Source organism: Phyllostomus hastatus, unplaced genomic scaffold, assembly GCF_019186645.2.
Source record: "Phyllostomus hastatus isolate PE091 unplaced genomic scaffold, TTU_PhHast_1.1 phas_scaffold_1674, whole genome shotgun sequence".
Taxonomy (NCBI): Eukaryota; Metazoa; Chordata; class Mammalia; order Chiroptera; family Phyllostomidae; genus Phyllostomus; species Phyllostomus hastatus.
This window is the reverse complement of record NW_025334011.1, coordinates 23,772,633-23,784,422: the sequence shown is the minus strand read 5'-3', so window position 1 is coordinate 23,784,422 and position 11,790 is coordinate 23,772,633. Positions and strand designations below refer to the sequence as shown.

Genomic DNA, 11,790 nt, shown 5'->3' with positions numbered 1-11,790 from the left:
GAAATTTTTCCTTGTGTCACCTTCCACGCTACCATTGGGAACAGTTCCGAAATCAGCACTTCCATAACTCAATGATGAGTGGTGGATATTTACTTGTAGAGCAAGATGAAAATGTACTGGTGACTAGTACATTTTTTTCTCCAAAAGCAAAGTTCCCAAATCAATAGACACATAAATTTGTACTTTAATTTTCAACATGTCAGTGGATTAGTTCAAAAGCAAAGTTTTGTGCAAACATGAAATGTGTTCTCTGAAAGAGTACGTGCACTGTAACTGATTAGACCGCTGCTGCTGCACCAGTTCGTTTCCTCTCAGCCACAGCAAGGATAGGGGAGGAAAAGGAAGTGGAAGCGCTGAACTCAAAGAAAATACCTAGTGGATCTTATCAGTGCTATCAGGATATTGATAGTTTGAATGTTTTTATTACTTATGCAAAATTGCACATATTCCTTTATGCTGACTTTAATTTATCATGAAAGCTGTCATGCTAATGGAAAATGTCTTATTTGTAAATAAGTATTCAAATTTTGTTACTGATGGTGTTTTTATCCAGAATTGAAAAACCAAGTTTCACAGTGTACATATATACATATATTGTCAATAGTCCAAGGGGAAAAAGATGCTAAATGAGGCCACATAGACTGACCTTGACTCAAATACCACAATGTAGATACTTCTTCCTGCCTTCCCTCTTCCAGTGCCTAGGCCGTTTAATCCAGAAAAATGTAATTGTTTTAGACATAATGGCTTTTCCTTCATGTTATAAATAGTTAAATAAAAAACGAGTCTCGTCTTATAGCAGGCAAGAGCTAGCAAACTAAATCCAGCTAGCAGCTAAATCCAGTCCATCGCCTGTTCTGTACAGCCCACAAGCTAAGGATGGTTTTTTGTTTTTGAGTTGTTGGGGGGAAATAACATTTTGTAACATGTTAAAATTGTATAAATTCAAATTTCAGCATCCATGAATGAATCAAGTTTTATTGGAATACAGCCACACTCATTCATTTATCCACTGCCAGTGGCTGCTTCATGCTACAAAAGGCAGAGTTGTTTCAATTTAGACCAAAAGGCCTAACATATTTGCTGCCTGGTCCTTACAAAAAAAAAAATCTTTGTTGATCCTGATTTACACTAACAAGCCAAAAGCCACTTTCTGCAGCTTGTCATTCATTATTCTAAAAACCAACTGAAAGGTTGTGCTATCCCTGATGCTACCAGTAGAGGGTGTGCGTGTACCAGTGCCACTTAGGACAGCACTGTGTACTTGCTTGAACAAGGGAAGACTTCTTCCTCAGGATGATTCAACCCAACTGTATAACCATTATTTCTTAACAGAAGATGAAAACTTCAAGAAGCAAAACTGAACCAATTCACTGAAACTTTTTAAAGAAATCAGGATTAAGTAAATGGGATTTTAACTTAATCTGGAGTCAAGGCTCAGTTGGAATTTATGTTTAATTTTTTATGGAACAGTCATATGAAGTAGGTTTTCAAATAATTGCAGAATTGTCAGTCAGAAATCTTGTCACGAGCTTACCTCATGATGAAACTGTGGCATTGTTCCTTTATTCATTTATAAAATTCCAATTGTTATAGAAGTCATATTTTTTTCTCATTTAAAAATAGCAGTTGCCTCTGTAATTTAAGATTATCAATAAACATTTTAAAATAATCAGTAAAACTGATTGTTTATTAAGGAGCTATTGGAACTAAATTTCAGTGTAACATGCAGTGTTTCATATATTTAAAAAAAACTGCATTCGTCTTTACCCTGCATCCTTTTGTCAATAATGAAAATGCTCTATTTCATAAGCGTTTTGTTTTTGTGGGTGGGGGGTTGGCCAGGATGGCATTCAGTAAAATTTAAATGAGTGGAGGCAGCATAATCCAAGTGTCACCCAGAATTTAAGCTGAAAATAAACTTGGCAACTCTTTACCCTAAATAAGAGAAAGTAACTTTTCCAAACACAGTGTGACAGCCACTTGAACATAACCATAGTGTTGCCTGTGCTGTTTCCCAACATGAAGGATGCTCATCATTGCAGACCCACCTCTGAGAATCCAACCTCCTCAGTTTTTGAATTCTGTTCCTGCCTCATTTCACCTAATCACCATCATACTTTTTATACATGTTAAATTTCTAAGGAAATGTAACCATGTAAAAGGGTGAGTTCTAACCAGTCAAGACCTTAACTGTCTTCTTCAGTAAGTATCAAGCCTTTCTCCCAAGCCCATGCTTATACCCACCCAAAGAAAGTCAAATGGACAAGAAATAAAAACTGATGTATTGTTTCTAAAAACAATGTATTGCTTAGAATTTAGTATCTTTCCTTTAAACTGATGGCATATCTGCAATCCAGTTACATCTGCCCTACTAACTAGAACCATGTTTACTGTGGTACATTTTCCAAGTTTGAGAGAAAATGTTCTTGCTCATAAGCACTGTGACAGCCTTTTAAAAAGTGAATTTGCACAAGCATAGAAACTGGTTTCAATAAACTTTTCATATGCATACTTCTATTTTCTGCACTTAAGTGTTTTTAAGCTTCAGCTTCTCTGTGCTGTCTAAAAAGTCTCACATTTGAAAGGAACATTACCAATCTCCCATGAATCTTTGTAAAAGTAACAATTTATTCAAGGTTTCTTTTTACAAGGTGTCATTTTCCAGTTGTATGAAGTGACAAGTTTACTTTGAAGTAGTTTTTTTACTTTTGGGTGGTTTCCTCTTTTTATTAGGGTTTGGAATCAGTTTCTTTATTTTAAGGGGTTGCAGCACTACAGCCTGCTGACCTTCAGTTGGCTTTCTCCTGCGTTTAGAGAGGTCTTCAAAGGAAGTGTCCAAAATGTCTTTGTCTTCGTTTTCCAAAGAGTCAGACTCTGAATTTTCCCTGGAGTCCTCAAGTCTGTCTTGAAGCCATGGTACATTTAAACTGGGTACTCTGGGGATTATAGCTTTTACTGCATCGACAAAGTCAGTGGTGTTCTTTTTGAATCCCAAGGCCAGGACACATTTTAAGCCAATAACAGGTGCAATTCTCTCACTGAGACGGGGAACCTGACAAGCAGGAACCATTCTGCTTAAACTTAACTGAATCAGGTGTGAGGTGATGATCGCAGGCTTGACTGACTTACACACGAGAACTAAAAGTAGTTCGTTCCTTTCCAGAGCCCTGGTCACTTCATTAACGCCAATGGCAAGCTGCTTCCTGACATGGACAGAAGTCCACCCTGACACCTGTTGGTTATCTTCTGGTTTTCTCTCCAGAGCATCACTCATAACATCTATGCTACATTTCTCTCTGCCTTGTTTTTTTGAAAAAGGCTGCTTTTTATTTCTCCTCTTATCCTCAATCTTCTCAAGCCCAACAGATTTAAATCTATCTTCAAGTGTTTGTAAGATGAAGTGCATATCCTCTCTCTCCAGAGCACTCCAGCAGATAGTATATGGGTTGTTCAGTGAAGTCTTTACAGTTAAAGGTCTTGTCTTCCGAACGGAGCCCCTCCCTGGTGCCTGAGGAGCCACAGCCATTCTGAAAATCCTTCCTAAGAAGCAAATGATGAGGGAAGTTAGTGTTAACTGGCAATGCATGTCTTAAGAACATCCTGGCTGTACTTATTCTGATTCCTTATAGGCCAGAGCAAGCCTAATTATAGAGGACCAATTACGTGACCATACACTTAACCTGTCTTTTAAGATTAAGTAATTTATTTTCCCCATTTTTTCTTATGACTGTCTTTATTCATATATAGGCAATATATGAATGTTTTGCATTACTGCAATCACAGTGAAATTTTATTTACTAAAATTGTTACATGTTTCTACTTGTTCAAAATTATCCTCTTAATGACTGTATGGTATTAATCTTATAGATTTGTTACCATTTCCTAAATTCCTCTCTAGTTAGGCCTCCATTCGTGCATTCACAAACATCTGACATGCATGCAGTGTTGTAGGCACTGAAGTCAGCAGTGAACAAGTCCTCAACCCACTCACAGAGTCCCCATATCTGTCTACACAGAGCTCACGATCTGTGAGGACCCTGGAAGCCTCTGCCTTTTATAATTAACTAGATGTGATTTCCTTTTTTAAAAATGAACAGTAACATATGTACATGATTAGAAGTGCAAATGACATTTTCATTTTATGCCATCTTGTAAGTTCTCTCCCCCTCCCTGGACCCTGAGCTTCTTGTGTATCCTTCCTAAAACATTTGATACATAGGCAGGTGGACAGTCCCCCTTCCTAAAGTTAATCCAAGCCGACTGCTCCTCTAGCTGGCAATATGATGAAAACTAGGAAAATTTTGTCATGAAATTTAAAGCTACCATTCCATTAAGGAAAAATAACCAGAAGGAGCCTTTCTGGGAAAATGTTATAAAATAGTAGTCCAGGGGGGATATCCTGTTTCTCCTTCCCAGAGCTAACTGCAAATTCCTTTCTCTTCTCTGTTTTCTTCCTCATGTTCCACCATAGAGACCCATGTAGCAAAACTCAGGGTAAATGAGGCAGCCCAGGATAAGTCTGGAATGGGAACTGTCCTTATTTTCAGGTAACCAGATCTCTTATTCCAGATACTCCCTCACTCACTCCACTGAGGCCTGCCCTCTCTGAAAGGCCCCATGCAGGATTAAGAATTAAGTCCTCCCCAATTAAACTCCCACTTACTGGGCTGTCTACTGATGTTGGTGAGCAAGTGTCCCTGTGGAATGTCAGAATTTATACAGCACTTTCTCCATCTATTAACTTCAGTCTCACAAAACTCCTGTATAATTGCCCAATGTGTGGATGAGGACACAGCATCGGGTCAAATACCTTGCTAAAAGTCACAGCTGGTTTCTAAGTCTAAATTTTTAGGCTCTCCCAATCTTGGCTGCACCTCATAATCTGTGGCCTTTAAAACATCAGATGGTTGGTCCTTACATCCGAGCTACTCAACTGCAATCACTGAGAACAGGCCTAGAGCATCTGGACTTGCAAAAAGTTGCCTGGGTGAATGTGATACAGAACTGGAACTAGCAACTGCAGGTGTAGGACGGGAGGCCTTCCCACACTGGACAGCCCTGAAAATTGGCCTCAGGACCTCTCTTCTCCACAGCTCCGTGAGGTGAAAGGTCAGACCTCGTTTGTGTCCATATCATGTTCACTGCTAGAGACTCAGTATCTGCTGCCTTCAAACCAGCCCCACTGCACAGCCTTCCCCATCCCCCATTATCTCCATGTTCCCCTCAAGCTCGGGGAACCAGGCAGTAGCTCATGCAAACCCAAGAGTGACTGGCAGAGGCTGGCATCAGGCTGAAGGTGGTCAGGAAGAGAAGACAAAAATGATCTGACAGAGCTCTTGCCAAACTACAAGTCAATGTGTCAGCATTCAAACAAAACAGAATCAATACTTACAGTTCTGTGCTCTGCAGAGAGAGCACGGTAAGCATTAACTCCTCTTGTCTTCAGATCTGGCTGGGGGAGATGAGAACCAGGAAATTCAGATAAGCAGAATCTCCATGCCCTATAATCCAAAAACAAGTACTCACTAGTAAGAAGTAAGGGCTTTGGAAAGGAAAAAAAGGAAGCTCTTGCTGAGATGCCTTTTGGGCTATGTCTTGGAGGCCTCTACTGCCTATAGGATCAAGTGCAAACTCTTTAAGGTGACATAGAAGGCCCACCACACTCTGTTCCCATCTCTCCACCAGCCTTTCTCCTTAATATGCCCCACCATGCATGTTACACCCCACCACTGAGCCAGTTTCTCATCTCAGTGTCCTCATGCATACTATCCCCTTGGCCTGGAATACTACTCCCACTCTTAGCCTCATGACCCCCCTTCTTACATCAACAAGTATTTCCGGATTATCCACAATGTACTAACCCGTAAAATATTACAGAAAAAAAGTCACTGACCTCACTGAGTGTCGAATCTATGAGGAAGGCATATCAGGAGGTATTGGGTTGGCAAAAAAGTCTGTCTAGTTTTCTTTAAAATAAAAGACACATTTTTCATTTTCACAAATAACTTTATTGATTTGGATATTTTGAGTATGTCAGCTATTTCCTGAGTGGTATCACGTTGATTGTTCTCAATTAATGTCTCAGTTTGATCACTATCAACTTCAACTTGTCTACCCAACCGTGGAGCATCATCCAGCAAGAAATGTCCAGCATGAAACTTCGCAAACCACATTTGACACATTCACACCTTCACACACAGCACAAATCCTTTTTTGCATTTCAGTTGCATGGTTACTCTTCTTGAAATCATAAAGCATAATATGCTGAAAATGTTGCATGCTTTCTTCCGTCTTCAATATTAAAATGACTACACAAAAAATCACCAATTTTGGTTAAGTTTTTTTTTAAATGCATGCTGATATGACAGCTGTCACAATACAATCTGACAAAGTTGTTTCGAATGAAGTTAAAAGACAACTAAGCACTTCTAGAGTCATCTTATGGAAACAACCAAATGAACTTTTTGGCCAACCCAATAACAACATAGTAAAACATTCAGGTCAGGGAACTACAGGATACTAAAGGAACATATAGCAGAAGCCTGAGTAGTTGAGGGGGTCAGGAAGGGCCTCCTAGTAGAGGTGACTTTTATATATCTGAAGAATGCCTACCAAATGGAGCACCAAGAACAGTGCCCAGGGAACAGCATTAAAGAAAGTCAAGTCACTGGGGCAGAGGCTAGAGAGTAGTGAGATATTAGAAAAGATAGGTAAGGACCATATGGTGAAGATCGTTGAAGGCCTTAAAGTGGGAAGCAACCGTACTGCATTATAAAGCAGAGGAGGGGCAGGATGAGGAAAGCAGGGCAGATCCTTATGGATTTGGGCCCGTGAGGGTCATCTGCCAGGAGTGGAAGCAGCAGAGACTCCGAAGAAGTCCTGGTAAGAAATAATGGTAGAGTCACTGCGGAGAGAATGGATAGGAATACAGACTAGTTAAAACAGTTGCGCGGTAAAATCTCCGGAACGTAGCGATCTACTGGGAGTAAAGCAGAGAATGGACTCAGGGACACCTCCCGGTTTCTAGATCCAGCGGCGTAGGGTGGACAGGCCCAGTTCCCAGTGACTGCAGTCCTGACCCAGCGTTAATCTCTCCGTTTGGATGCTGCGCTGATATCTAGGACCTTCGATACTTTATTATTGAGCATACGGGGTGTAGTTATTTTGTTCTCCGGCTCCACTTCCGGGCTGTGGAACACTGAAGGGCCAAGGTGGGGCTTTATCGTAGTATCTCTGCTACCCAAAAGACGCTAAACTCTCCGCAGAGGCGAGAGCAGGAGCCAAAGCCCCAGACGGGAAAACACGCCGGCCGGGCAGGGGCGACTAGGTCTGGGAGACCTTGCATGCCCGCCGGCCTCAGCACCCCGCGAGTCCCAGTCACGATTCCACCCGCGTGGGCCCTCCTGTCTCTCCGCCACCCTACCCCCTCCCACTCACGATTGCCACGGGCGCCGGGTCCACGCGAGCCGCCACGCGCGTGCGCACAGCCCTCGCCCTCCCAGCCCCACCTCCCAAATGCTCAAAGAATTTGATATTTCATCATTCTGCGTTTGTTCACTCACAACAGAAAAAGCCCGCTCACTGCCTGGCGGGTGCCGGAAGCTACTCAGCCAGGACGGATCAGTAAAACCCTTCAGATGTGAGCGTAGGGTGTACGTGGGGTCGGGTGAAGAGGCGTCGGTCAGGGTCCTATGGCAGCAGTGCGCAGGCGCGGAGTCTGTCTCGCGCGATCTCACAGTTACCACGGTAACCTGCTGTAAGCTATCTGGGCTTCCCGATCTGCGAACCTGTCAGCCCGCAATAGTTTCTTGAAAGCTCGCCCTCTCGCCTGCCACCTTCTCCCTCCCGACTCAAATTCTACCTTTCAGACTGACGGACTTAGCGACCCCCTCTCTCTTCCTGCTTTTCTATATTTGGCTTGCATAAGGGACGCAAAACCCTAGCCCCTCCCTGCCCCCCATCTCCGTTGAATCCCCAAGAAAATCCCAGAACCACGAAAGTCAAGATAAATGGAGGATGAGGAGCGGTTTGAGGAAATAACATCCCTACAGGCAATCTTGAGCCCTCCTTCCCCGGCTCCCCAAACCCAAAGAAAGGGAGTAAAGGCTGCTTTGAGTTCTGCGACAGCAATTCGGCAACTCCAAATGTCTGCTGTGGCTACTCCAAACAACGGAGGTGAATGGTTAGGAACAGAGTCACGTGGAAGTTACGGACAATTGTAAACCAGCTGAAGAATATTTTCAAGGTCAGCATTTCAAGAATTTAGAAAACAGTAGGCTGATTCTGACCTAACGAACTTCTTTCCTATTCAGGCACACTCTTACCTTTTCTGTTCCAGTTTAATTTAGCCCCCCTCTTTCGTTTCCTCCTCTTTTTCTCAGTCTCTTAACTGCTTGTTTTGTTCCCCTCCCCCTACTTCTTTTGTTCTAATTTCATATATTCAATTTCCATCACCTACATGTACCTAATTGGCGGTAAACTAAAAAAAAGAGATGTGTTGCCCTTTGTCAAAGATTATTGAGCAAAGGGTAGAGTACAATGTGATCTTTAGAATCACAATTAGAAAGATCAGAAAGAACTAAGTTATAGCGAGTTTGAGTGTAACAACAGATACTGTTTAATAAAATGAATTCTCTTAGTTCATCGTGATGAACGGTAAACATGCACTTCTAAAGTAGTCATAGGTCTCTACTTGGAAGCTCTAAGACAAACAGAGACGCCATGTCTAACTGCAATGGTACAGCAGCGATTTTCAACTGCCCGCAAGCATTTTTAAAACATGCGAAGCTTGACTGTTTAGTCGGGGGCACTGACCTCTTTTCCCTTAGATTGTCAAATAAAAAAAATGACAACAGTCAACACAATGATAGCCATCCAGTGTGAATGAACCAAAATTATACCTATTTTTGTCAGATTGGCAAAAATATATTTTTGGTGTGCCACAGAATGTTAGTAATTAGTCTATGTGTGCCATGAAAAAGGTTGAAAATTGCTGTGCTAGAGTAATGAGAAGGAAATGTATTAATGTTTTGTCCCCTTAAGTTTCTAGATTTTAGAGTTATAACATCATCTTGGTTTACATTTGCTGGGTGAAGATTACCGTACCTGCCATTACCTCCCACAGCTCTGGAGCCAGGCTGGCTAGATTGAAACCCTAACTCCAGGACTGACTAAGCCTGCAACCATAAAGCAAGTCAGTTAACCCTCGATGAAGTGATGAGAATAGTCCCTGTTGTGAGCAGTAGAAGAGCCTGTCTGTGTTCAATGCTTAGCACAGTCCCTGTGCATAAAAAGTGCTTGATTCGGATAACTGTGATGACTCTAGTGCCAACCCGAATTAAGAATTGAGTTAATAAAAAGTAACTGTACCTCTATGATTTTAGTGCTTGTGTTTTAATTTAAGACTAATCATATAATTTCCACAAGAATTTTTGTTAAACTTAATAACTACATTTCTCTATTTGTGTTGTGCGAACATAACAAAAAAGTAGAAAGAAAAAAATATTCCCATGACTCAATTACCTCAAAACACATTTCCTTTCCGTGTTCCCTTCTAATTTGTTCCACATTTATGCACACATTTACATTGTTAAAATGTAGGTAGAGTTTTGTGTTCTGATTTTGTTTCATATATAACATTTTCCATGTTTTTCAGTGTCTTCAAATTATCACTGTAACTCTTATGTACCGGGTATCCTATACTGAATGATTCATTTTACTTTTCAATGATAGGTGTTAGAGTTATTTTGTTACAGATGGGGAGAAAGAGATGCAGGTCAGGAGGCTTCTTTCCCTGCCTCCGTTCGTGGTTCTTGGTTCTTGGTTCTTGTCTTGCCACAAGAGACGAGTCCCAAGTGAGCGACAGCACATATAGAGGAAATGCGATAGCAAGCTTACTTATGAAACACACACACAAGCATGGTACAAAGCCGCAAGCAGGCGCCCAGCTAGTCTGAATAGAGAAAATAAAGTTGTTAGTACGTTAGTGAGTGTGTTCTGAGCCGAGGCTGCAAGTAGATACTAAGCTAATCTGAGTATGCCGACTGTTGGGGTTTAGGGGCGTGTTGCGATCCTTCAAGGCCAGGCAGGTCCATGGTATTTGTGCATACAGAAAAATATCCATGGAGCCATGGGATGTCTGGCATGCCTTCATTCATGGGTGGGTGAGCCACACATGCTGGAAGCTGCATGTCTCCCTGCAGGTCACATGTTGTGGCCCTTGCTCCCCAGCATGTCACCCATCATGGCACCTGTCCCCTTGCATGTCTCCTAACATCACCCCCAGGAGAAGTCCCTACCTGTTTAAGTACTAGAGGGGAACAAAGCTGGAAAACTGCCAAAACTTTACAAAACATAACATAATTCTGTGCATGAGAGCCCGCTTCATGTTGTGGGAACAGTTTATTGGACCCAGTCTCAAGGCTATGAGAACACTGGGTATCAGGCCCCTCCAAGGCTATGGGAGCACTGCTTCCTTTGGTTACCTAGGCTCCTGGGCGAGAAAGCCAGACTGCCTCCACTTTCCCTACCAGTGGTTGTGTACCTTAGCTGGCTTCTAGGTCCCCCTCCTTCCTCCTTGGGAATAATGTATAGCTACAAAGACTTTCTTTCTCAGTGAGTAAAGGCTCTTTGTTTTAGTTAGTGAAATTGTTACAGGAGCTTCCTTTCCCAGCATAGAATCTCAAGGACTGGCCCCCTTCCTGTACCCGGCAATCTTAGTGACATTGTTACGGTAGTCCCCCTTTTCACCACACAGGCTCAAGGACTCTGCTCCTCCTATGCTCTTTTTGCCTATAATGCTGGGGACACCCGACAGTCTTATCAGACCAAGCTCAGGACTGCTGAGTCAGTTGGTGAGACACGTCTTCCTCTTGCTTCTAGCCTCCTGTATTGAGTTCTTTGTTAGGTTGTAATGGTGAGGGCCCTGCCTTTATTTCCCCTCTGGCTGCTCATTCCTAGCTGCCACCTCACAATTTTACCATGTAAAACTTCAGTTTGGTTTTTGAATAACAAAGCTTTTTTTAATATTAATTCTAGAATTGGACTGCTATTAGATTTATATGTTTGGCATGATGTAAGAGTGGTTTAAGATACCTGGTTATAAGTTATGTCAGCCACAGTCCTTTGATGAACTAAATGGAAGTCCCAACAAGAAAGTGTGTCAATAGAAGAGTATAGGAGAATTGACTGCCAGATTCTTCTTCCTCTCTATGGTTTTCTAATCTTTGCTGTGTATTAGTAATCAAAGTTCTCCAGAGAAGCAGAAACAGTGGGAGATAAGTATATACATCATATAATGATGGTTTATTATGGGGAATTGGTTCATGCGACTCTGGAGGACGAGTCCCGCAGTCGGCTGTCTGCAAACCGGAGAGTCAGGAAAGCTGGCGGTGTAGTCCAGCCGAAACCTGAAGGCCTGAGAATCAGGGGAGCAGACAGCGCGTTAGCCCAGTTGCAGGGCCAGAGAAAATGAAATGAGATGTCCCAGCTTAAGCAGTGAGTCAGGGGGAAAAGGGTCAAATTCCTTCTGCTGCTGCCTTTTGTTGATGCAAACCCTCAGCAAACTGGGTGATGCCCACCCACATTAGGGAGGGCAGCCTGCTCTACAGAGTCATCAGTTCAACTGCTAGTCTCATCCTGACACTCTGAGATAATGGTTAATCTGGGCACCCCATGATCAGTCAAGTGTACTCATTAAATTAACTACCACAGTGTGATTGTTCTTATATAACAACAGTTTTTATACAAATAGTAATCAGTTATTTTAAATTAGTTACTAAGAACATA

The 11,790-nt window shown here is 42.2% G+C and overlaps 1 protein-coding gene across 4 annotated transcripts; it reads right to left on the bottom strand.

The window, feature by feature from the left end:
* Positions 1 to 2,602: 2,602 nt before the first annotated feature.
* On the bottom strand, positions 2,603 to 7,691 carry RPP38 (ribonuclease P/MRP subunit p38). Of its 4 annotated transcripts, XM_045857930.1 has the most exons (4): positions 7,566 to 7,613; positions 6,769 to 6,882; positions 5,396 to 5,504; positions 2,603 to 3,543 (listed from the first exon to the last, which is right to left on the bottom strand). In XM_045857930.1, the coding sequence occupies exon 4, from the start codon at positions 3,527 to 3,529 to the stop codon at positions 2,687 to 2,689; it is 843 nt and encodes a 280-aa protein (XP_045713886.1). In that variant the 5' UTR covers positions 3,530 to 3,543; positions 5,396 to 5,504; positions 6,769 to 6,882; positions 7,566 to 7,613; the 3' UTR covers positions 2,603 to 2,686. The 4 variants fall into 4 exon arrangements, with proteins under 4 accessions (XP_045713886.1, XP_045713884.1, XP_045713887.1 ...); XM_045857928.1 differs by lacking the exon at positions 6,769 to 6,882 and having other exon boundaries at positions 7,566 to 7,691; XM_045857931.1 differs by lacking the exon at positions 6,769 to 6,882 and having other exon boundaries at positions 5,396 to 5,455; positions 7,566 to 7,688.
* Between the last annotated feature and the right edge of the window lie 4,099 nt (positions 7,692 to 11,790).

What these genes read in the sequence shown, in the direction of transcription:
- RPP38 (XM_045857928.1), bottom strand. Translation starts at nt 3,529, where the DNA reads ATGGCTGTGGCTCCTCAGGCACCAGGGAGGGGCTCCGTTCGGAAGACA.